This window comes from Oryzias latipes, chromosome 18 (genome assembly GCF_002234675.1).
Source record: "Oryzias latipes chromosome 18, ASM223467v1".
Taxonomy (NCBI): Eukaryota; Metazoa; Chordata; class Actinopteri; order Beloniformes; family Adrianichthyidae; genus Oryzias; species Oryzias latipes.
Genome location: NC_019876.2, coordinates 27,920,482 through 27,947,761, shown reverse-complemented (window position 1 = coordinate 27,947,761; position 27,280 = coordinate 27,920,482). Strand labels below are relative to the sequence as shown.

General features: G+C 39.9%; 1 protein-coding gene across 6 annotated transcripts in view; it reads left to right on the top strand.

The window, feature by feature from the left end:
• Positions 1 to 27,280, top strand: part of LOC101166255 (neurexin-2) — an 806,741-nt gene that overhangs the window by 245,051 nt on the left and 534,410 nt on the right. For all 6 annotated transcript variants that reach the window (XM_023965856.1, XM_023965855.1, XM_023965854.1 and 3 more), the window contains one exon: positions 12,028 to 12,045. In XM_023965856.1, the coding sequence (XP_023821624.1) occupies positions 12,028 to 12,045 (18 nt within the window). The remainder of the gene's footprint in view (positions 1 to 12,027; positions 12,046 to 27,280) is intronic.

Genomic DNA, 27,280 nt, shown 5'->3' with positions numbered 1-27,280 from the left:
AATCTTCTTTGATTACAGATACATTGAAGTACATAATGATATTCCTCATCATCCCATTTTACATTAAACCCAATGAAACCTCTGATCAAAACAATGCTGAAGTAGGGAGGTGCATTGTCTGTCATCCATTTCATGCAAAGTGCTTTTAAAAAATAAATCAGTTTTTCTGTTTGATACAAAGGTGTTCCCCTCTAAAGGGATCCTGTTTCGACCAGGCTCTACACTCCACCTGACCTCTACCCACCTTGACTGCTGTAGGAATTCACAGAGTAGTGGGCAGTTTTGTGCCTGCTGAAGCATACAGGCAGAGACTTAATGGGCCAGGTGGAACAACATTACAGTTTCTTGTTTCAGACTTCAAACCAATGGAGCAGGTAGCTGCAGTTGGGAGGGGTTCAGGGCGCTTGGCAAATGTCTGGAGATTCAGGAAAATACTTGTAAAGTCACATGCATCTGTGACGGGGTATTTGGGCTGTCCGGGAGGGTCGTGGACAGGAGTGGTTGCATCTTAAAGGGAAGCACAGGTGTGTCTTGTAGTTCTCCTAAATTCACCTTAGGGGGCCTCATGAAAATGGAACGTGGCGTTGGCAAGTGTGGGGTAAAGGCCCGTACACACCGGGACGAATATTCGCCAGGCGTTATTCGCCAGCGTTTTTCGCCACGTCTTTTGTGTTCACACCCAGGCGATTTTCGCTGACGATGAGCCGAGCGAACATGCAATTTCATTCCCTGACATTAGATGGCGCTTAATGTAAACAGAAATACTCCTGTACACAAGGTGGCGCTGCGCAACTTTACGCTTCTTAAAGTCGCTTTTCACTCAGAAGAAGAGAGCAAGTATTTACGCGCTTGTCAGAATCATACAAAGAAAACATGAATATTTCAAGCATCAGTAGCTCCAACTGGTGCTTGGTAAGGGGATATTTAACAATGTCCGTCATTATTTCTTTGCGGCAGTGTAGACGCTACTTGGCGTCTATCTTCTTCGCTGGTATGTGTGCTCAGCAAGGCAGTTTTGTGTTTGAGCGCCCCCAAGTTGTGTTTTACTGTAACTTCAGAAGCTCCAGACACGTGTGCAAAAGCGCTGTTCTCATTGGTCGAATAGATTTCGACGCGACGCGTCGAAAAAAAAAAACGAACCCGAGGCGTTTTTTTTTTTTGACGCTTTGGCGCTTGCCGTTTTTTCGCCTCGGTGTGCACACTCTCATTGGTGCCCTTTGTTTAGTCACGAGGCGTTAAACGTCGGCGAAAATCACCGGCGAAATTCGTCCCGGTGTGAACAGGCCTTAAGTGTAGGGTGAAGTATTTGTAAAGATAATTGATATTAATGCATATTTATGATACAGGTGATGCTGTAGTACGGTGTCCTTACGCCACTGTGTAGTCGTTAGTAAGGTGTAAGTACTGGGTCCTAACGGACTGTGTGTAAATACTGCATACACGGAGTGTGCACGTGATACGTGAATGCCCATAGGACACCTGTAGGATGAACGCACAAACTACATTCTATCATTTTTTCTTATTTCTAATGCTGCATTCACTCAACATCATGCTCAGTCATATTTGCATCAAATTCATTTCCTCTGCGTATATTTTGATGCCCATCAAGGAAGCAGCTGAAAGCTTGCCTAAAAATGCTTTTATAAACTTGGAGGAGATACCATCCTCCGTTTTTTAGCCTCATTGCTACATGGAAATATAGACTGCATATCTCATATACAATGCATGAGTTGTTGAGGGATCAGGTGTATTTATTTTGAAGAGCTCTACAAAAGCCTCAGTAATCACGTCTCCATGTCTGGGTTCATGACATCATTCACAGACTCTCCTGGTACGGTGTGTATATGTATATGTCTTGTTGTCCTGCATTAGTCCAAGGAAAAAATGATAAAAAAAAAAAAATTCGAAGAACTTTGTATTACTGTTTTGATGGAAAAAAGAAAAGTACCATAAAGTTCAGGAGGAGAACCATCAGATACTCTTTTAGGTTGGTTTTAGACTCCACCCACTGAAGATGTAATCTACACGTCAATGTACCAACGCTGAGTTTTTGATTGATTTCCGTAATGTATATTCTTCCCCGAATTCAGATATTTGAACTCTGGAGGCACCACAACGGCCAAAACAACACTCCTGACCACTGATCGTATCTAACAGTGAAACTGGATGCAGGAATCGTGCTCAGTGTGAATGCACCATGACAGTCGAGGTGCCGTCAAGGGGCACACAAAAAACATGGACTTCTCACATGAACAGCACTAACAGGTCCCGTGTGCGAGGTTCCCGGGGGTTGAAACATGAAAAATCAGAATACGTGCCTGTGTCTCACCTGCTAATTGGCTTAAAGTTTTGTGTGGGCCATCTGCGTGCCGCTTCCAGGTTTGACCATTTTTTACCTGCAGTAAAACAGGACAGTGAAAAAGGCACTGATTTAGCCCTTCTGCTATCTTGTGGGGTCCAGATGACCCCACAAGACAGTGCGCTGAACCTTTTTTTCTTCAATGTTCTGTGATCTTCACTGATGTCCATAGATTACATGAAATCCTCTCCATCCTTTATCCACCTTTGTCATGGTAGGGAGAACACGTCAATGGAAGGGTGGGGTCATCTGGACCCCATAAGACAGCACAAGGGTTAGCTGTACATCTGAGCAAAAACACCCCCTCTGGTGGTCATATGTGGAACTATGCGGTCAAGTGCGGAGACTTGCTTTCAATTACAAAGTTCATAGCTGTTGCATTTTATTTAAATCTCATCAAAACATAACCTACCAGTCACTTTTTGAGTGAATTGATCAAAATACTTTCAGACAGTAGAGCATTAAACAGACGTCTAACAAGGCTAGCCCACCAAACATAAAGAAAGACTAAAGAGGCCTTGATACCTCAGTGTTTTTTGTAGCCCTTCACAAAAATGCTGCTGCTGTGTCGCACTCAGGAGGGCCTTCAAAGTGTCCTTCACTTTCCTATTTTATCTCTTAGCATAGGAAAGTTACGCAGTTTCCCATCATTTTCCCTTTGAAAGGTATCCTCCTCATAGCCATGCCTTTTCCTTTATGTCTGTTCTCTTTTCTTGACTTTTATGTTCACTCCTCCATTTCTTTTCATGGTCCTAATGCATTTGTTTTGATATCCTTGCCTGAATAGACTAAAAGTGGGTCTCTTGTCCCCTTCACTCCTGCATTATTATCACCTTACATTGCTCCATTGTCACAGTTTGCAACTTTAAAAAAAGTGCATTTATCTAAAAGACCAGCTAGTTAAAAGTGCTTAGGTGAATAATAAAGTAAAATGGAGATACATCTATACATAAATATATCATAACAATTGTTTAGTGGCAGAATAAATAAACAAAGGCAAATATCAGGATTGTTTATTTAATTATTCAATACAAAAACAGTTTTCTAGTGTACAAATATTAAATAAAATGGAAATGGTAAGTTCATTAAAAACTGTATCATGAGTTAACACAAGAGGCCTTCAGCTCCTATCTGTGTGCTCAGCTGTTGGACATGATGCCCGTGCAAACTTTATATATATATATATATATATATATATATATATATATATATATATATATATATATATATATATATATATATATATATATATATATATATATAAAAATAAATGTGTGTGTAATCTTAAAAAAGCAATTGAATCCTGAATAATGAACATTTTGGTCAAAGTTGTGTTGCAGTTCAGTAGCTCACCTTGCATCCCCAAAGCAATCTGAACATTACAATTAATTAATAAAATGGCAGTAACATCAGAAATAAAACTAAATAACCAGGAGAAAAATTCCAATCTGAATAAAATTTCCAATAAAGTGGTGACAGGATAAAAAACAGATTTATAAAAATCAGCATTACTGCACGACGGTGGTAAAGTACATCAGAGACTGGTTTATTCTGTAGAGTTTTATTTTACATCTGATTGCATTTCTTTATAAATTACCCTTGAGATGATGTTTATTCCCTTTAATAACTTGTATTGTTTTACTTCTGAAGAAAAGAAAATCATTACTGAGTTAAAAGTAGAAACTCCTTTGATGAAGGCTAGAATCAGCATAAACTCACAAAAACTGCATTGCAATGCATAGACAGTAAACAGAATAGACAAAACTGTTCTTTCCATTTCGCAAAAAATAAATGAATAAAACAATGTGGTAAAATATGAACATCTAGGAAAAATAGTTAAAAGTATTTTTTCAGCATGAAACTTCTTCTGCTTGTCTTAATTAGCGTAATCAACAGATGTTATGAAAATGGTTCATCTCACATACATGCAACCACCCCCTGCATGTTTATATCACATAGATAATGTTCGGGTCAATTTGACCCAGCAGTCAAACTAAAGGTACAAGGATGTCTAATTATTATTAGTATTCCTTTATTTGCAGCTGTGAGACATATTTCACCCCAATCACACACACGCACACACACATACACACACAGGTGCATAGTTGTTATGACTTTTGACAGGAACCATTTATGTTCTCGCGGGAAACTCAACCCACATTCAGTGGACACTCAACAGGGGAGGGGCAAAACATTTAAAAGATTCTCTGCATGGGAGTCCTTCCAACATTTCACAGGCAGACCTTTACAAAATGAGCAGCAGAAGCAGAAAGATGACAGTCCAGGAGGCTGTGGAAGTCATCAATGATCATGATCAGAAGAAGACTATCTTGAGCTAAATTCTAATTCTAATGATTCTGATTTTGAACCAGATTAGGAAATTGCTATTCCTGTTCTTCCAAGCAAGACATTCATGTCAAGGAATGCTGAAATACATTGGTCGTCATCCCCAAATATGCATCAGACAAATCTGTCTGCAAAAAACACAATAAAGACAGTCCCAGGACCCACTAGGATGGCAGCGACTCATGTGACCATGTCAATTCAATTTAATTCAATGTTATTTGCATAGCCCAAATTCACAACAACAGTCGTCTCGATGGGCTTCATTGAAAAAGTAAAACATAAAATCAAAAGGATCATGAATACATAGAATTCAATAGGAAAATACTAAATTGAGACAACTAAACAGACTAAACTAAACTGGCATCCCTGCCCTTAGACCCCCCCTTCCCGGTAAGGAAAAACTCCTAAAAAAAACTAATTCCAGTGAAAAAACGAAGAAACCTCAGGGGTGTCCACATGAAGGAGGTATCCTCCCCCAGGACGGACAGGCGATTACCAGAACTCATAGAGAAGAATTCACTTATCTAACCCTACAACTACATATTTAAAGTCCAGTGGACAAGCTTCATCCCGATGGAGTTGGGGGGACTCCCGGGGGCGCGAGATGAGCAGGAGACAAGATCCAGGTCAAAACAAGCATGACCTGTGCGAAATGTGCAAAATTAATTTGCACAAAGCACAGTGTGATGACTGGTCACTCTTGTGCTGTGTATATGTACAGACACACAACTTCATATTGCAATTGCTTGTCTGTTGTATTGTGATTTTGTTTTCTGGTTCATTGATTATGTATGTAAACAAAATTTCAAGATTAAGTTTCAATGTTATGTAAAACTATTGTATTTTATATGTTAGTCTTTCTAAAGTAATACAGTAGTGAAAAATAAAAAGGTTTGAACATGTATGTTTTTAAGAAAAACGAGTGAAAACGAATGAATCATCTAATAAATTAACCACTACCTTTTAGAGGTAAGGAACACCATTTCACTAAGTTTTGATAGAATAATTAGTAAAAAAGTTAGTAATGAAATATTCACTCTGCTTGTTAGGATATTTTGGGTTTCAGACATTTTTTAATTAATAAAACATGCACCGGGTCAAATTGACCCAGGAACATCATCTGTGTTCCTCACAAATGAACAGAACAGGAGGGATAAGCTGCACTGTTGGTGCTAATACATATCTTCTCAAAAAAACAAATATGTACAACTTAGTATATACCGGGTTAAAATCATCATGTCTTACAATAAAAAAATATTGTCAAGAAATAAAAGTTTAACCTGCAACATTTATCCTTTTCTTGGACATATTTTGTTATTTGGGAACGTTTGTGGTCATTGCTAAATGACTGACATGATTTTTTTAAATTAGTTTAAATCAAGACAATAGTTTTCCAAAAATCTGGCTCCTTAAAAACTGGGAGAAATATAGCTCAGGTTTTTCAAAAATGAGATTTATGTTGAAAAAGTAACAAAGTGGTTCGTGGGTGGTGGCTCGAGAACTTTGGACCTGTCTGCCTGGTTTTACATGCACTGTCAAGGAGCACTTGACATTGGAGGAGAGGTGTGAGTAGAAGAGAGAAGCTGGGGATTTGGTGAATTACCAGGCTGCAGCCTCAGCATAGAGTCCAGAGGATTATAGCAAAGGACTTGTGTCCAGAGAAGAGAGGTGTGCAAATGCACCATGAGGAGGGGATCTGTATGTGTGTGTAGCAGGGAAAAGGGAAAAGGTACATTGTTAAATTGTTGGTCTGACAACCTACGAGGGTCAGCCAATAGAGAAAAGGGCTGTTTCATGAAAAGGGAAAATAATTTGAAGGTCACTAAAATGCTAAATGAATTAACTGGTATAAGAGTGAGCTAAAGCTGTTAGAATACAACACTTTTAGTATCAACTTACTTAGAAGAAAAAAAGGAATTTCCCTTTGTGTAAATTGAACTTTTAAATAATTATGCGATAAGTTGTTTAAAATTTGTATTTCAGGCTATATTCAGAGTGGAGACATTTGCATAACCCTTGTGCTATCTTAGATGACCCCACCCTTGCATTGACGTGTTCTTCCTACCATAACAAAGGTGGATAAAGGTGGAAAGATTTCATGTAATCCATGGACACCAGTGAAGATCACCAATCATTGAAGAAAAAAGGTTCAGAGCTCTGTCTAGTGGGTCTAGATGACCCAACTCCCAATGGTAAACTGTCTAGGATAGCACAAGGGTTACAATGAACCAGATTTTGTTTCTCCCCAATAAGCCGGAACAAATTTGCCGTCTGAATGCACCCCAGCAGGCCCCTGTCCAGGACCAAGAACCGCTCTCTGACCCATCTTTTGTAGCGGTCCCGGTTTGTTTCCAATGGGACTTAGCTCCAGCTCACTCTGAGTGTCCTCAGTCTCAACAGGCTTGCTGCTCGGAGCAGAACAACTGGACCAAAACGGCCACCGCAGCCGGGATTTAGCAAGTAAAAAGGACCGGACGTTCATGCAGGCGTCCAAAATAAGTGAAGAAGTGCAGTAACCAGACAAGGATTGCAATGTTTCTCTCCTGGCCAATGACTGAAGAGATCTTTAGTCAGATGGTTTATGTTTACAAGCTTTGGTTCAAAACTAAAATGTCGGTAGACTGCAGTCTGAATACAGAGCAAGCGCAAAGTTCAGGACCCAATCCAGGACCAAATCACGCAAATTCGGTCTGGACCAACGGACTTTTCCAGTCTGAATACACCCTTGGTCTTCACCACTGGAAGAAAATGCAAATCAGTCCCAACAATTGTACGTTCAACAACTTCTGTAAACTTTGCTTTGTAATAGACTGTGAAACTTCATTTGTATCATTTATGACTGTTTTATATTCTTTGGAGCAATATTGAAAAAGTCCTTGAAGGTTCTCATTTATCCAGGTTGAAGTGGATTCTTCAAACTAAATCATGAAGCCACTTGTATGAATAAATTTCAGTAAATAAGACCTTAGATCCAGATACCATGACTCAACTTCAAGAATATTGTGCCAAACTGGGATAAAAGATTTTTTTAAAGCCTACAATAAGTTCCCTTTCCCTTATATTTGAAGAAACATTTTTAAGTTTTCAACATTTTTCAAGCTAACCCACCCAATATGAAGGTCACAAACAGTGAAGCTTCTTTCTAAACATTTGTATTATTGTGAATGTAAGGTCTACCTTAAGCTTAAGTGCAGTGTAGTGGAGGTCAAAGTCAAAAGACTCATATTTGGTGCTTTTAGAGAAGCTGCTATACACAGATTTCTTGAAGAGTTATCCCTTTGGTTTTTATTTTATCACGGCAAGCCAAAATGACACCCGCATCACTTCTGCTGCAGACAAACAACCTTCTTATAGTATAGAATTAAGCCAAGCAAGGGGCGGAGCTTGAAAACTTTATATGGGGGGGCAGGAGGGGGGCAGAAGACTTTAGAAGTGAAGTAAAAGGCCATTACAAATGAAAGGCTTTAAAACATTATTTCTAAAAGTTTTGTCATTGTTTCATTCAAAACTATGTCTTTCGGTCATTTTGCAATGTTCAAAGAAGCTTGTATTGATGATTTCTTAAACTTGGTCAATAATTATAGTAATATTTGGGGGGGCAAGTGTGGGGCAAAGTTCTTTTGCGGGGAAAGAGGTAGCTCCTCTGCTAAGTCAGGCTCAAAAAACACTTCTCTATTTAAAACCCTTGTGCTATCTTAGATGACCCCCCCCCTACATTGATGTGTTCTCCTACCATGACAAAAATGGATAAAGGTGGAGAGGATTTCATGTAATCCATGGACACCAGTGAAGATCACAAATCATTGAAGAAAAAAGGTTCAGAGCACTGTCTAGTGGGTCTAGATGACCCAATTCCCAATGTTAAAGTGCCTAGGATAGCACAAGGGTTACGGACATAATAAGCTTGAATAAAATAAAAAAAACACAAAACACACACAGTTGTGTTATATACATTTTATATAGCAAAACAAGCAAAAGACTCCTCCTGAGTAGGAATGTCAGCATGAGGACAGTTTATGAGGTTTATCTATTTTTTAAACCAAATAGATTGATTTTGTGAGGTAAATGATTTTCATAGAAGTATTGAGGGAAAATAACGTCAATAAAAATGCATCTAGTATTGCAAAAAATCCATATGTCAGCCTGGGCAGAGGCACCAGCTGGAGCATCAGCTGAGGGTGGAGAAGAGTGAAAAAAGTGACGTGCTGCACATCACTCCTGCCAATTTCCCCATATTTCGGCAATTTTCGGGAATTATTTTTATTTATTTAAAAAAACAGGGAATGTGGCGATAAAAAATCAGATTAAAAGCACGTTAAGAGTGGGAAATAATGGAATAGAATTAAATAAAATATAAACCGAAAAGGTTTACATCAACACACGTCTGGATTCATGCTGTTCATCTAAAGTAGGATTTGAAGATGAAAATAAAAGATTTATTTAACCTGAGCTGTCAGATAGAGTCGCACAAATGTTTGCACAACAACTCAGAGAGTTATATTTGAATGCATTCAGCCGTTTATACATTGGTATTCAAAATGCAGCTGACCTTAGCAGGAGAAGCCCTAGCTTTAGTTTGGTGACGGTAGACGGCAGCGGGAGCTGAGATGAAATATTAACTGTGAAAGACTGAGCAGGAGTCATGCTGACTTAGTGTTTTACTGAATTCATTGATATCTGATGTGTTGTTTTGTGGTTTTCTTACTGTTTGAATCTATGTTTACCCAGTTCTTTTTTGAGGATTTTATAAAAAATAAAATTGGCTATGGCTTGATGGAGTAACGTTAGGTTTCTGTTGAAAACAAACAAATAGAGTGCTCAGCTTTTTTGTGATGCTTCTAGGGAATGGAGGGTGTTCTGCATTTAGGAGGGAGGAAAGGCAGGAAGCTGCACCCGGACACTCTTGAAACTGACATTTCCAGTTCAGAGCTTGCCAGGAAGCTGCAGCTCCCCCGTCTTGGCCCGAGAGACTTTTCTCCATAAAATGCCTTCATGGGTATTAAAATTCTGCTGGGATCCAGCTCCAGTTATTTACTGTACTAGAGAGGTCACTGGAGACTTTATGGCTCTTCCTCTGGGTCCTATCTGCTCTCCAAAATGATATACCCTCAGTAAAAGATGATTACCCCTGCTCTGTCTCCCACACTATGAAGACGACTACCATAACCTTATATTTGTACACAGCTGCCATGGCTCTGTATTACAAGGGGCCAGGTATTTGCTTTGGTACTTCTATATTTCTTGTCAGGTGTGTTGTCCGTATCCACGGAGGAGCGAAACGATTTAAGATGAGACATTTAGCCAGCTAGGGTGTCTTCATTTGTCCTGATATGGTCGAACACTCACTCTTTCTTCCTGGTGTTGGAGCGAGACGATTTCTGACAGAACATGCAGGTCATCTGATGGGACACAGGAGACCAGGATGTTAACAAACACGGGTTGGGATGCTTTTTTTGCACCTCTTCCCTGTCCCCATGCTGTGTTTGCGAAGGCTTCTTCTCAGTACAGACATATTGAAATTATTGCAGTACAACAGTGTGGTCACAATCATCATGGTTTCCTTTATGCATACAATTTAAAAATAATAATCCTTTGTGCTATAAAATTGAGGTATTGAAAAAAATTGGTAGCTTTAACACATCTGCATTTGTGAATTCTATTATATTGTCTTTTTATATCCTGAATGATGAAAATTGTGTTTTGAGGTGTTTTTTTAACATGATTCTTATGGTATTTTATTCATGATGGAGGACAAATATGAAGAAAATGTAACTTACATTTACATTTTTGAGTATAGATTTATTCAGATCGTTGTAAATCAGGAGCAGACAAAAAAATGTCAATTAAAAATGGTGTGACAATGGGAAGGCCACTAGCTGCCTGCTCGGACACATGTTAATACATCCACCTGCCGACAAATTGATCCATGTGTGGCTCTGTTTTTTTTTTTTTCTTTCTCGTCTGAGCTAGAATCTGGATCTACATTGTACAGCTGAATAGCAGTGATGTGAGGTGAGGTTCACGGCTGGAGAGGCACTGACATCATCCGTCAGATTTACAAACATATGAACCCTACAGAGTAGCTTCTTCAACATTTGATTGGCAACAGTTAAAGTGTTGATGTTAAACATTTCATTCCAACAATTTTCTTCGGTTTTCAAACTGTAGCATAGACAAAAATCACCAAAATTGTTGTTATTGATTAACTTTAACTTATAAATGAAGTCCGTGAGCCGCTGCCTCTGAAGACACACATGTTGGCCTGTTAGCAGAAGCCTGTTAGCAGAAGTGTTCCTCGTCTTTCTTTAGTTTTAAAAGTATCAATGGAGATCATTGCCAGTGACACGTCTAAAACTATTTCCATAGTTTGGACATTTAGAAACTGATGCTAACCAACAAGAAAGAAGAACTGGACGGCTTCACTTTACTTGCTAATCCTAAACTTTAGCCGTGTTGTCAAGTTTTCTGGCATCACCAGCGCCCTCTGCCTTGAGGCAGGCGTACTGCATGCCTCACCTAGTGTATTTCTAGTGCACATTTTTAGCAGAAAAAGATGAAACGGGTCACATATTTATTCAGGCAGGAAGCGAGAAATAGAAAAATGAACTATTCAAAAATAAAGCGTCTTTTATGATGAATGAAAGACAGAAACAGCAAAGCGCATGCGACAGCTGCAGCTCAGCCAATGTGTGTGGCGCAGTCTGCCGGTGTCTCATCTCCTGCCAATTTGCTACTTTCTGTTTTGTTTTGTTTTTGACCAAAGGAACATTGAAATCCCACACACAAAAGTAATCATAGTATAGACATGTCTAAAAATTCATATTTGACTTTTGCTTTTGATTTAAAGAGGTATTTCTCTTTTTTTAGTTTAATTTATTTATTTATAGGCTGTGCCTCACCTGCCTCCCCTGACTGCACATTACTGCTTGATTGCTTCCAATAAACCTCCGCTGCAATGCAGAAAACTATGTCCTAGAAAACGACACAGGGTTATAGACTGGCAACGCTTTTTTTAAATAGATCAAAAGATGGTCGGAGTAGGACTTCACAGATGTGAACAGCTGGTAGATTATTTCAGGAGGGAAAAGAATTACCTGAATGAATCCTTATGACATTTTCCATTTCATCTCCCAAATGGATCACGCTGATCGCCTTTAGAACGTCATCAGTGCTTTTCTGTTGCTTTGTGTTAGTTTTAACAGGTCTTTCCTGCTGTTTTAGAACAAAATCTATTATTTAGCTGTGATGAAAGAGTGTAGTCTGGTTTATACGGTGTATTGCTCCTTGGACTAATCCATACTTTTTTCTCTGTGCCCTTGTAGGTGACTCATCTCAAGTTGGTAAGTCAGCATTGTGTGTCTTTTTGTGTGTTCTGCAGTACAGGCAGGCAGTTGTAAACATCTCCTTGCACACAAACAGAGCATCAGACTTAATCTCAACCTGTGTTTTCTCTGAATTTTCACAGTTCCCTAAAAAAAAGTTTGCTTAAAAAGTGTCTCTTGATTTAATTCAATGCGTTTGCCTGCTATTCCTCTGTCTGTATTGTTCCTGGCGCTTTGCAGCCCTTCTGAGTTTGCACAACACCTTGCATTCCAGTCATTTATGTTATTTATGGAAGAAGTCGTTTTTTCACCAATTTATGGTGAAAAGACAAAAACTATTCATACCTACTTTGTGCGACTCATAAACGGAATTGTTGTCCAATAAAAATGCAAATTGCAAAGGTTTTATTGCCTAACAAGCCCGTTTGGGATTCCGGTGGGTTGTTTACTCTCCTGAGTGAGTTATTTCTTTAATTTTCATTTTCAGGAAGTTTGTGAAATGAAATGTATAACGGTTGATATTTAGATCCACAGGCTTTAGATGCTGTTTATTCTGTCTTGTAGTGGTTGAGAGGTTGTGAAACTGGAATGCTGAAATTTAAAAAAGCAAAGTGTCAAATCTTGAAAATGTATGAATGTCTTGCTAACATCTCAAACATTTCAGTGTTTGTTTGTTTTTTAAAGTCATTTTAATGTGACAAACAGAAAGGAAATGAATGGAGTGGAGATCAGCTCACAGCACTTGGTCTTTGCTGCAGCGGCGTTTCACTGTTATTGTTTGTCTTTATTAACTCGTTGTGTTGCTCTGCTGTCACTTTGCATTTTAGTCATAAACAATATTGCGCTTGTACTTTGCAGCAGAGAAGTGTTACAGGCAGTGAAGAATGACATGCAGCACCACTATGAATACAAATAAGTCCCTGGCAAACTTTAAGGTGTGCTCCAACTGTAGGGCTCCACACGTTCAAAACTATTTGCGTATGTGTTTGTATGTGTGTGTGTGTGTGTGAATGTGCTTTTTGAGGTTTGTCCAATCTGCATTTGGCTGATGCTTGAATACTAATGCTGCACTTTAAATGACTGGGGCAGCTCACAAACTCAGAGTTCAGGCTCTGGTTAGAAACAGGTTGTCAGGAAAGGTCAAACCCCTAAATATTAGAGGTGCAATCATTCTGACCACAAGTCAAAGGTCACGATCAGAGGCGCAGGAAGTATTAAACATTTCATCAGGACAGCATCATCATCTTTATTCAAGCTGAAGGAAAATGGAAGGAGACAATTTGTGTTTTTGTGTTGCATCTCTGCTACAAAGTAGCTTAGTTCTGTAGATTGCTTGAGAAGTTCATGAGTTATTATTTGGTGGTATTGTTGATTAAGGCAAGAAGAAGAGGTCATGCAATTGAGAAAATTGGAATACATTCGAGGGTCACAGTTTGATGCCAAGAAGCTTTTATCTAAACTTTAGTAGAACAAAAATGAGGCTGTTCGATAAGCACCATGAACAAAATATGAATGTTGGAATCCACATAAACGAGGTGAAACTTGAAATGATTAATAAAAATAGTCTTTTTTTGGAGCTATTATGAAGGTCTAAGTATCTGCATACTTGTCATGCCAGTGTTGCTCCCTCCTCGTCAGCACAATCTGTGATGCAATCAGGTCATCCACCTGTGGCTCTCATATTTTAAAGGGCCTTTATCCTTTCAGAGTAAACTATATCCACATATATGATAAGATATTACCTTTGGCACACTAAAGAACACTTTTTTTAGGAAATATGAGTTAGCCTCGCTGCTCATCTCCTACCTAAAAGAAAGTCAGCTCGATCGCTAAGGCCCCGCCTTTCTCTCCTTGAGGGTGTCGTCCATATCGTGACGTTTAGCCGATCACCGCTAGCTCCACAAAGAAAGTGGGTGTGTCTGTTAGCATGGGGGCGGGGCTGGCACCGCAGACTCTTTCTGGAAGGGGCGGTTCCTCACTTTGTGACATCACAATGTGAGGACCCACTTGTTTTGAGGGGCCGGTGCTCACAGTGCAAAGTTTTATAGGAATGCTTGCATGGAGCGAAATACCGCTTTGGGATTGTTTATAGTGAGAAAAGAAAAATTATAAAACACCTAAAAGCTCATAAAAGTCGATTTTGCATGACATAGGCCCTTTAAGATAGGGTTGTAACAATTAATGGACTTCATTGATGAATGGATTTATATTCCAACAATCCAACCAGGTCGATCTGTCTGAGGTAAATTGTTCATTACCATTATGAAAACGTTTTAAAATGAAATAAATGGAAGCACCTTTTTTTTACTGCGTAGGTCCCCTTGTGACCATTTCTACTTTCTACCTTTTCTGTTAGTTAGTTAAATCTTGTGGAAGCCTTTCTACAAAGTGCTTTTTTCACTGAACTTCTCACTGAGTTTTGAAACAGTCAATGCTGAATAAACCATTCTTAAGGGGGCACCAACTGGTTTTTCTCCTCCGTTCATAACCTAATTCTTCTCCTAAAACAGGTGCTTAGAGACATTTTCTCCTCATTCTCAGCTTTGTTGTCATGCTAGTTCTTCATTTTGCATAAACAATGAAATATATTCAGACTTTGTGGTCTACTGCGGCAATTTAAGACTGGAGCTTTTGTCAGAAACAAAATGAGATTCAAATGAAGCTTCAGCAGTATTGTGATAATGAAACAGTTATTGGCACTAACCGACGCTTTTACTCCCATTTATCTGGTTCCAAACAGCCTTTCTAATTTAGAAGTTAATTTAAAATCCCCAACGAGTGAAAAGTCTGCTTACTGAGACAGAGTTCTTTGTTACTGGAGCAACCTGATGATTCCACTGAAACAAGCCTCAGAAACGCTCGCCACAAACCAAGAAACCGAGACAAAGAAACAGTGAAAAACACACTACTGTCCTCAGCGAGACAGCTGCATGGTCTTCACCGTGATTTTCCTGTGGGCAAATAAACAGCTCCGCATTGGAAGAGCAATCCACCGAGCAGAATCGGAGCCTGTGGCTGCATTTCCAAACCAGAGGCCCATGCTAATGAGAAAGCTACCTGAGATAATTACTACTCAAGGCGTTCGGCTCTCATCTTTTACCACAGGAAAGCATTGCAACTCACAATGAAAAGGCCACTCATTTGCTCCATTTGAGGCACTGTTAATGCCATTTTATGCCCCATTGGGCTTTAACAAAGCAGTGACTCTGGCCATGTGAAGGGATACGTGGAATATGGAATGAACAATCTAGGCTGCGTACAGTTTCAGAATGATGGTCATAACACACCCGGCTGACCCAAAGTGCATCTCGCACGGGAACCAGATCTTCATCCAGTTCTGGCGCATGCCGTCTTTCAAGCATTTCCTCAAACAGTCAAATCTCAACCAGCAACAGCTGATTACAGAAACTGATGATTTTGATGCTATTAGCTTAATTAAACTCCTATAAATGACAATAACACAAATTTCAATTAACTTGGAACTTTGTAACACTTTTCTGTTTTGCTCTGATCGATCTGAGGTTCTTTTGGAGATAATAACAAACCTGACGTGGCAATAACTAACCTATAACAGCATAACTGGAGCATAACATTTCATCAATCAGAAGTAATTACACCGCGATAATTTGACCACTGAAAAGTTACGTTGAATTGTTATGAATGATGGCAGGTTGATGATATATGACAGCTGAGCGGTGCGTATTGATCTGAGCAGCAGGAGATGGCAGAGCAGGAGGAGGAGATGGAGTGTGGTGCTGGATGTGCATCGGCGCCAGCGTGGGAAGATTAACGGCATCCGCTTCCATTAGTCTCAGAGTAATTGTTAGGACAGCAATGAGCGCTCCACGGCTCTAATCCTTAAATCAAAGAAGTTGCACAGACTTCCAAGAATCACATTTGATTTCTCCCTCAAAACTGATTCCATCTCCATATTTTGTCGAGAGATGACAGCGCACAGACAACTCACTTTCTGTATTTATCGATCAGCTACAATCTGTCCTTTAAGATATTTAAGAATTTTCAAGTCAGACTTGGGTGATATTGTGTTGTTTTGTGGCTCCAAAGACATTTTAAATTTAAGGACATGTAGCATGTTGTGGAGACATTGCTCAAGACTCTTGGAATTAAAAATTAAATGAACACAGAGATATGAGTCCATGTGAAATTGAATTTCTGAGCACACAAGCGGAACATGCTGGGTAGAGGAATGTAAAGAAGGAAACCTGATCTAAAAGCCAAGAACAAAAAACAGCAATGAAGAGAATGCTTTCTTGTTTTGTTTGTTTTTAACTTAGCTGTCTTTTAGTTTTCGTATTTTCTGCACTATGGGGTAATGATAAAAGTCTTAACCTTTTTTCATATAACGACAGTCCGGCATAATAGAGCGCCTGTGGATTCATTCTGGTTGTTCCCACTGGTGTCAAAGTCTTTCTGAGAGGTACACGGCGATCTGTCGAAATGCTTGGTTGGGCACGACATTTTACTGCCGTAGAGCACAGCAAGAGGTGCACAAAATCAGTTTGTTAAAGTTTTAGGAAAGACTTATCAGCCTTTTGATAACTTTTAAGTTATGTGTAAAACTGGCACCTGGTCTCTCTTTCTTTTTTTTTCTTTACTCAAACAACGATCTATAAAGTTTCAAAAGGGAAAAACTGGGGTTTTTGTTTCTTTTTGATGAGACTAGGTCTATCCGTACTGCTGAAAGAGTGAAGGCAGTGAGTCGGTTCAAAGTCGTGCAAGTGCTGAGAAAAGTGATCCAAAAAAATCAACAATGTCTCAAAAATAACCCTTAATGTCATGGTTTGGATTTCTTTGTATTAGTTTTTTGCTTCCAACATGTTTTGTCATGCTTTTGAGTTTTATTTCCTTGGTCCCAATCTCTCCTGATCATGTCCGCCTGTGTCTTTTCTGTCCTGTCTGTATTTAAGTCTTGTCTCTGCCTTCCTCTTCTGTCCGGTAGGGAGGGCTGGTGAGCATGAAGGACCCAAAATGCAGAGACGGGAGGCACACGGTCCCAAAACTTAAATACAGACAGGACAGAAAGGACACAGGTGAACGAGATCAGGAGAGATTAGGACCGAGGAAATAAAACTCAAAAGCATGACAAAACAGGAAACCTTTCAAAGTAAAACAGGAAGCAGAACTCAAATCATGACGGTGACATAATGGAAGCAAAAAACTAATACAAAGAAACCCAAACCATGACGTCTCAAAAATAAACCCTTAAAACAAAAAAGTGAATACTCATCAAGATATTCATACTACAACGACGGTTTTGGAAGAAAACTATTATTTGTTTTTAAGACATTTTAAAGGCGACATGACTCACATCAGATTAAAAATGTTCAATAGTTCTGGAGATCCTAAAGCCACCAAGCTTACTCACATGACGAATTATCACCTACTTTTAATAGTTCAAAGTTACCTATTATTCTAGTTGATAGTTGCACCAGTTTTACCTGATTCTTCAAGCTACTTCACAGAAGTGCTCTGTTTACGTGTTAAATGATAAAAAAATAGTTAAGAAAGAAAAAATTAAAAAAATGGGAAAACCTTGATCTGTTTACTAAACTTGTCATCTTTTTTAAATGTGTTACAAAATATATCTGAACTGGATATTACCAGATTCATGTAATCAGATGACTCAGAACTGGACCAGGGTCAAAGTATCCTGACCAGAACATCCCTAGTTACAGGAATTTTGAATATGCTAACGTGGCTGACATGTAGCAGACTTATCTCTGACTATTTTGGCTCACGTAATGCGCTTTACATATGGCATAGGTTAAAAAATAGACCATTCATTGACGCCTTATAATCTGGGGCACCCTAAAGTGCAGAAAATACGTTAGTCCAATTGAAGTCAGTCCTTCGTTTCAAATGTCCTCTCCAACACTGATTCACACGCTCTTTGTGTTAAGACACACTGAACATCTGAATGGCGCTCTTCAGGTTCATTAAGCTTGATAATTAAGAGACGTGTAATTAACATGATAAGTAGGCCAGTTATTCTTCAAGAGAGGAGAAAATAGAAGGTCCACATGGATGCAAGTATCCATTATGCCTTCGATTCACTTTCTATTTCTTCTAATTATCTCATCAATATCAACACGTGTACACTAGGTATTGTCCAGTTCAAAGTTTACACTGCGTTTTCTGATTTTAAATTGAAAACAAGCTGCATGCTTGTGTGTCTGTTTCCATGCATTTTCTTTTAAGGTTAAGAGAAAATGGTGAAGCATATGGGTAATCCATCATGATGACTGACACTGAGCTTCAGGCACAATCAGCTTCTTCTCCAACTGAATATTGCAGTTTCTCTATCTTGCATAGCTTAAGCTGTTTGGCAGTTATCAGATTGCGTGCTGTCACAACACAGATCCTATCTCGTCTGTATGAACGCTAATGTGTGAGGAAAAAGGACATGGAAAGAAAGTTTTGTCTGCCCGCACAGGCAGTCGTGGAAATACAGGACGTTTATCTGTCTGATCTTTAACTGAGATTTATCCAATAAAAGCCTTCAAAAGTATTTTTCCCTGCCAAAAAAAAAAAGCGGTCTAAATGATAAATGCAATCCTTAACAGTAGACATAAATTGTGTTTTCCATAAAAAATGCATGATGCCTCATGAGTTCAAACATGTCATATTTAGTTAAGCTGATAAAACGTGAATTTCCTGGTTTTGCTTTAGCTGAACCTTTGATTTCATGCTCTGCAAGCTCGTTTAGTTCGTTTATTTTAATGAAAAATCAAACTGTGTCACTTAAAATCAATCACGTTCTATACGTGTTAAAATACTATTAAAATGTGAGATTTCAAAATTACTTGATAATCAAAGTTATTCGCAGATATTCAGTTTCTTTCGTCACTATACTTCCAGTAAACAGGATAAAACAGAAAATGCACACAACAAATGCAGTGCATGCAATTTTAAATATATTTAACGGTGGTGTAGACAGAAATAAAAAATAAAAAGATTCTCTTTACACTATGAAAGACCTCAACAAGCGCAGAGAAATACTTATGTTGTTTTGCTAAACTAGCGTGAAGCTTGGGCGCCCTGATAAATTGATTTTTCACGTGTAGTTCAGCCGAAATTCTCAGAAAAGCAGGCCACCCACTCGCAGTTCATCCGAACCGTGGTATGACGCTGATAAGTAGCTACCGCCTCACAGTGAGTAGCTTTTTATCATCCGTGTCTTCACAGCCCTGATCGTGTTAACTAGGACAGGCTAATGCAGTCAGCAGCATTGAGATAATAATAATGTGAATAATGTGGACGGCTTTGACACTAAAAGGTAGTCCGTGCAAAAATTAGCGAGCGAAGGTATCGACAGATTTGTCAGCATGCAGCCTTCTTCAAGGGGAAGACTTGGAGGTAGATTAAAAAAGTAAGCCACAGATGCTTCAGCAGTTGCCTGTATCTCTCATAGATAACTGCTCTGTTGCTCCCAGGCCTCGGTCAACAGAAGCCCAAAGTCAGCCTGATCGATAGTGAACCCAGCTGGAGGGATGAGGCACATGAATCAACCTGTCTGGAAATAAACCAACTCACATAGACGACACTCACAACCTGATGTGGGCACAGGGCACTGAGCAAAAGCATGGCTCAAGCAGAAAATACAAGCCCCAATGCAACTTCTTCCCAATTTATGCCAATTAGTTAAGAAAATAAACATATTTCAGTTTTCCAATATTTTATTTGCAAATACAAGTGTTCAGGTTCTCTACAGCTTTAAGTGGAGAAAAGCCCTCAAAAATCACATTTTTATCCCCAAACTGAAGCATGTCTAATCATGTTTGTGTAAGCAGCACATCAAGTTAAAGCTTGGAAGTGTGCTTTTCTGTGTGCAAGAGACCAGGATAAAAATCATGTTTTTGGTGTTTTTAACATGTTCTTGTAGCAGTTTTCGTTTGGAAGACATACAGTACATTGAAAGATTAAAACTGCATCCTTGAGAATGTCTTTATTCAAATTGTTGTGAACTAGAAGGAGACGAAAAAAAATGCATTGGAAAAAGGTTATATTTGTTACGTTTAAACTACAGTTGGCGAGCCACAAGCTCCCAGCTCTGCTCCATTCTGATGTATCCACTTGCTGATAAAAAAAGATCCATGAACATCTTTGTTTTCCTCCTTTTAGCGGGTTTTTGGATCTAAGCTGTATGGCTGAAGTAGCTTCAATCTTTGTTGCCAGTTTTGTTGCATCGCTAATGTTAGCTTGGGGTTGTTAAAGGCTATAAGCTAGCAGGAGAGTGTGTAAACAAAGGCATGCTGGGAAGTGAATGTAGGCTTTTTCCGTGCCAACAGTCTATCCACAACTCAGAGGCACATTTCAGATGAACTCCTGTCACTCTGCAGAAACTATTTATTAGAAAACGACAAGTTTTAATGTTTTTTATTTTGGCTAAAAACGACATCATCATGATTAAACGACCACTGGGAACGCTTTGACAATACACCAAAAGATGGTGGTACTTTAAACATTTAATAAATTTCAACATGACAAATCTAAAAGGAGAAACAAAAGAGCAACAAAGCAAGGCAGATGACCTGACATTGAACGGTACCCCTACCCAAATGGGCAGATCCCAGATGCTCAAACACAATACAAGACTTAGGAGTAGGGGACCTGGAGGAACAACAAAACAAAAGCTAAACCAGTTCAGGTTCCTGCAGCCCAGCAGCAGGGAGGGGTGACAACGAGAATCCTTCCTCAGAAACAGGCATGAAGAGGAGTCCTGACGACTGGAAGGGGAGCTGCCTCACTGACTCTTCCCTGAAACCAAGGGGGATGAACGGCGACTAAAACTTAGGGACAGAGAACATGAAGCGTGGTCCTGTGACCCTCCACCGGACCGGAGACATGAAGTATAGTTCCTGCCAAAACCCTGCCACTGCAGCCAAATGTCTCTGCAATGCTTGTCAGGATAATTCACTAATTTGGACTTTATATTTCACTGACCAGTTTTGAATGCCTGCATTTACTGAGGAGACGTCGGCTAAGGAGCTACGCTGATAAGTGTTTCTGAAATACGGATTGTCTGAGAAGCAATGTGTTTCATGTTAAAAGTTGTTTTAATGAGACTGCATTCATCCAAGCACATTTTAAGGAGTTTCTGTGGCTTATTGTTGCTAAGCTACCTTGTTTACATCACGTGACAACTGGATACCGTGGCTGTTCTGGTCCAGTTGTTCCGCTCTGAATACAGAGCGTATTTAGACTAAGAATAAAACTCTGAGCAAACTGTTGCTCAGTCCGGTTGGAAACCAACCGTGACCACTTGGAAAGACGGTTCAGAGAACGGTTCCTCGCCTCCCACCAAGGTTCACTTGGGTGTTTTCAGACGGAGAATTTGTTCCTGATTATTGGGGGGAATGGACTCTATAGTTTACTTTAAGCAAACAGTCTGTCTGAATAGACCCTAAAAATACACTGAGGGTAGTTAACACAAATCAGGGCAGTCAACCTAAACCTGGTGAGACTGACAAGGAAAACAGAACATGACAAAAATGGAAGAACCGTTACAAAAATCCTCCTAGTCGTATAGATGCTCTCTGGTCCCTCTCATATACATTCTCATATTTATACTCTGCTCTCACTTTAATCTCCTGCTGACTTAATTATCTCTAGCATACTACATAAATAAGGAAAGCTTAGTTTGTGCTTTGTCACATGGAAGGATGAACCATTGGGAGGACGACATGTAAATCCTCTAAAACAAAAGACTTGATTAAATTAAAAAAGGTGTTTATGGTTAACTGCCAGCAGAATACCAGCTGTTGCTTCCTACTGTGAGCATGTCGCTTCGTCATGAGCAAATCCTGTGTGCTGTCTCTCACACCTCCAAAAAGCAGGATGTCACCCTGTTATGGCTGTATAGGATGAAGGATCTGCTCATGAGACATAATCCATATTTTCAGGGATTTATTCTGGTAGCATCTTTATCCTCTGTAGAAGTGGAGGAAATAGAGTGAGGGTTTAAAGCTCTGATTGCCATGCCTACCACTCATAATGAGGTGTATTACAGAGCCGATGTTGTAAGATTAGAATGACTTAAGAGGCGTCGGCAGCCCTGCAGATCAGGAGCAAAGGGAAAGAGATCATGAGCAAGAGCAAGGAAGAAGAAGAAGAAGAAGAAGAGGACGGTTAGTGGTGAAAGGGAGTGGCACTGAGGCAAACGTAGGAAATGTTCACGGAAAAGATGGGACAAAGACGAGAGACAGAAATCAGATTCTGCATGGCAGTGCTGAAGGGAGAGGGGGCAAAGGAGAGGAGACAATAAACCAGCAGAGGTAATATCTGCATTCCTGTCAGCACAAAGGAAGTGAGGAGAGGCTGTTATTAAAGCACTGAATGTCTCTGACAGTGATATCAGTCCATTTTGTTCCCGTCTCCTCTCTGCCCCGACTGTCATTCAGAAAAGTCGGAGATGTCATGCAGAATGATAAAAGGTAACTGCTCCTTGTTAACACTGAAAAAAAAAAGAATTAAGCAAAAGAATAAAAATAGGATTTCTTTTCATCTGGGCAAGGCTGTCAACATAATGTTTCAGGATTTGGACTAGCTTTTATCTGAATTTCAATAGTTTGGGAAGGAAATGAAATTAAAATGATCCTATTTTACTCACTCAGAGCGCTTTTATGTCTAAATGATTACAGCATCATCCTTTTTTTATTCTACTTTGGGCTTTTCATTATCATGACATTGTTAAGGCCGTGTCACACAGCCACCACATTTGCTAATGTTGCACGGATGAAATTTTGGTCATACAGGAACCATGGAAAAAGTCAGAAAAGTTGTGGTCTTTACGTGAAATTTACACATACTGCATGTTTCACGACTGAGAAACTTTAAATCCACAGAAGAAGCGTGAATAAACCACGCAAAGAGCACGTAAATGAAAGTAGAACACAAACCGTGCGTGAATATTTTCACTGTTTATGTACAGTTCATTAGTGATGTGTGTGTCAATTATGTCATATGTGCGCCATGTGCGATATGAAAGTCATACATCGGTGGTTCATGCGTGAAAAGCCTGTTAGACGTACGTGGACCAGTTGTGGAAAGAGACAAATTTGTGTATGCATCCCACAAAAATCACGCAGAATTGTGTAAGATTTATAAACTACGTAAAAAACACAAACCGGTATTATAAAATTGTAATTTTAGCACATTTAAAATCAAGTCACATTATGTGTTGTACAGTTCCCTGGTATTTTTTTGTCTGTAGTGGCGTGGGGAAGGACCAGTAATCACCTGAGACTCCATTTGAATGTTTAAGATCTGCTTTATTATGAAATTATGCAAACATTGCTCAATCTGCTTCCTCTCTGCTTTCAGAAGCTCTTCTAAAATTGAGTCAGAATGGGGAAATATGGCTATAATGACAAAATAAAATTCAAATCAATCTTGAAAGAGGCCAGAGTTATACAAAATTGTAGATAATTGACATATGATAGAAATACGTAAAGCATGTTTGAATGTGCTTAATGCAGTTCCTCTAAATAAGTACAGTTCTTCCGTTTTTGTGATAAACTCTCCGTGCAGAATGGTGAGAGGCTTGCAGTGCTCTGTTCTGACAGTCGACAGGTTGATGTCTTTCCTGGTTTCATGTGTGTTTCTGGCTGACACGCATCCAAACGAGTCTTTGGTGCTCTTTGATTATCCCCTTCCTTTTTTCTTCCATTGGTTCACAGCGAGGCCACTTCAGATCGAGCCATGAGTTGTTGTCTATATGTTTCAGCTTCCGAGTGCTGCTGCTGCTGCTGGCTCTCCAAAGGTCTTTAATTATGTTGGAGGACTGACGTCCTTTTGCTTTTTAGGAAAACAGAGCTTTTTACAATACAGTTCTGATTGTGGTTTTTGACAAACAATAGTGCTGTGATTTGTGCGGTTTGGTCTGTGACTGCTGCCAGACTGAGAGGGAAGGCCTCCTTCAGCATCTCCCACCCAACCCACTCCATACTGAAGTTTGCATGTTTGAAAGAAAGATGGAGGCTCCTTAGCACTTCATTCTGGGCATTTTCCACATATGAATTTTTGGTCTTTCGTGAAACATGCGTGATTTGTTGATTTGTGCAGATGTCCTTCTAGGGTTTTGGTTGACAGGCCACTATGTGAATTTGGTTTTGAACTGTTCAAAACTTTTGGTTGGTTGAGAATTATGCAGTTTATATATATTTGACCTAGTTTAAATGCAATTATTATGTAAATGTTAAATGATGACCCACACACAAATTTATGAGTTTTTTACGACCGTTTAACGGATGTCCGCATACGTCTAACGCAGGGGGTGCTCACACCTTTTTGGCATGTGCGCTACTTTTGAGTTGACAATGACTTGAAAATCTACCTGTGTGCGTATATGTACTATTTGTAAATGTTTGTTGTTAAATGTTTGTTTATTAGTTACATGTTTATTTGTACATTTTTGTTTATGTACTGATGATTAAAAACTACACATGGAGATTACACAAAGATACTTTTGTATTAACAGATGAGGCGTTTTATTACAAAGATAGAAAGGAATGACTATCCTTTGTCATGCTCTGTTGTAAACCGTGCAATACGGGGAGCGTGGCATTTCAAAGGCGCTGCTGGCTGCGTACGAAGCGTGTGCCACGGAAAAAAAACCGCTTCCTTAATGAGCTCGTATTTATCAGGCGAGAACTGCAGAGCCGATAGCAGGAGGACAGACGCGGGGCGGCTTCAATAAAAACTCCGGTTGTCTGGAGTGGTCTTCTGGGTGGTCTTCCGGGGACTTGAAGTGCCGCGAGGCAAGTAGAAACTTTCCCACGACAGAATTTGCGCTCCTGTATTTAAACACGCATGTGCAGTGATGTACGTTTCAGAGGATGTCCGATTGGCAGTTCTGCATGTCAATCAAGTCCCGTACTTCTTGGTGAGGATTTTGATTGGCTGGGGGATTTTTTAAAAGTCCTTTTTCTTTTGTTGTTATTTATCTTTGCTGACCTGCGATCTACCCTCATGTCCTTGAAGATCGACCGGTCGATCGCGATCGACGTAATGAGCACCCCCGGTCTAACGGATTTTTACACATGAACCACCGATGTAAAACTTTTATATCGGTGCTCATATCACACTAACATTAAGTTCTAATCTCTAATAAATGAATGATGGGGTGGCTGTGGTGTAGGGGAAGGGTGGTGGACCTCACATCCTATGGTTGCAGGTTTGATTCCCGCCTTGCCCAACCCATTTGTTGCAATGTCCTTGAAGAAGACATTAAACACCACCTTGCCTCTGGTGGATGGTTGGCACCAGTGTTTTGCAGCGGAGCCGCCATCAGTGTCAACGGGTGATTGGGACTGTAAAGGGCCTTCTACCTGCCTTCCAGGATGGTAGGAAGGCGCTATACAAGTGTACACCATCTACCGTGAACAGCAAAATATTCTTGCACGGTTCATGCACAATTGGTGTATTTTGTGACGGCTCAATAAGTCGGCCAATCTGTCCCCCCTCCAGCGGTCTCTACCCAGTGGGGGTCTCCCACTCCCCCTGTTCATCTCGTCTGGTCTGTCTTGGGGCAGTTTCCTGATGCCGCACAGAAGGCCGGTCGCAGGAGGGTGCAGCGGGCGCAATTGTGACGCTAGATGTGTGCTGGGCCCCTCTTGCATTTCTCCCCAGGGTGGCTGGTACCCTCCACAACCCCCCACCCCCACGCCTAGCAATTCACTTAGAACAGGCGCGGATAAATCTTTGTATGATTTATTTGTACTTCTTACGTTGTTTAACATGGATCATTTGTAATACATCGGTTCACCTGTCACTTTTTCTACGTACATTCACGTTGTCAAATTGTACGTAGTGGCTGTGCGACACGGCCCTTAAATGTTATCCTGCTACTACTACTGCATCAACAGTTAGGTCCTCATAGTTCCAATTTTGCGTCATTTTCATGGGGAAGCCTTAAAAAAAACTGATGTTTGGGATACTGCCCAAACTTTAACAGACCTGGTTGTAAAAGTAAGGGTCCTGCTGAGGGAAAAAAGCCTAATATCTGTGAAAAGTGAGTCTAGATTGATATCTGGTCATAACCTGCCACTCCTCAGGGATCGAGCCTCCTGCAGGTGCTGTAACTTGAACTCTTGGTGCACACAAAGACAGGGATTGTCAACGTTGTGTGCACCACGCAAATGAGGCTGTTGACAAACGCACTACACAAATATGTTAATGCTAAACAATACAAATGAAGTTTTTTTGGTGACTACATTATCCTAATGTAAACATTGAGACTGTCCTCTTTTATTTACATTCTACATACAGTGTCAGTCTCAACTAGAAATTCACAGTGTGGGGATGCGGCCCCTCAGGTGTGCGAGTGAGCCTTCATGTGTTGACGTCTCAAGACTAATGAGACTTCCCTCCAAGCTTTGCCAACATCTGAAGAAACCAAGATGCTAAGAGACAGATGCATGTGATGGATCTGTTCAGCTCCCTTTAATCCGCCAGGCAAAGAGGCGCGCTGGCAGAGGAACAGCAAAAGTTTGCTGCTCTTCATCACTGTTACAGCACCATCATCTTTTAGCTGAACACATTTCCTATTTTAATTATTTATTGTGGACAAACTCAACATTTAATGTCCCACTACGATCACATTTTGATCTATTTTTAATCATTCTCAGTCGTCTTAGTATTATCATTATGCCATTTTAAGCCAAAAAACTGAAATTGTTTTCTAGGACGCAGTTTCTGCAGAGCAGCAGATGTTCATTGGAAATCCATCTCTGAGTTGTGGGTGGCTCTCCCTTCCCACCTACATTGTTGAGAACTCTCTGTTTACACTCTTTTCCACTAGCTTAAAACCCAAAGTTAACATTAGCACTGCAACAAAATTGGCGAGCAAAATTGGAGCTATCCAGCTATTCAGTTTAGATCTAGATTCCAGCTCAGAAGAGGAAAACAATGACGTTCATGGATCTACAGTGTTTGTCTATAAGTAGATGCATCAGAATGGAGCGGAGCAGGGAGCCATCGTAGCAGCTTTAAGTATTTTTAAACAGCATTTTCTGTCTCCTCCTGATTCCCACCAATTTCAATGAAGAAATACTCAGAAAGGAAGTTGTACGTTTTAATTGTCTGTATTTATGTCCTCCCTCATCAGAGAAATGCCTCCAGAAAATCTTAAAACTCATAAAAACATCATTTTCATGGGAGTGGGTCTTTAAATGATTGACTTGTGAATTTAAAAGAAGCTAAAACAAGGAAAAAATGTTTAGTGGATCAATAA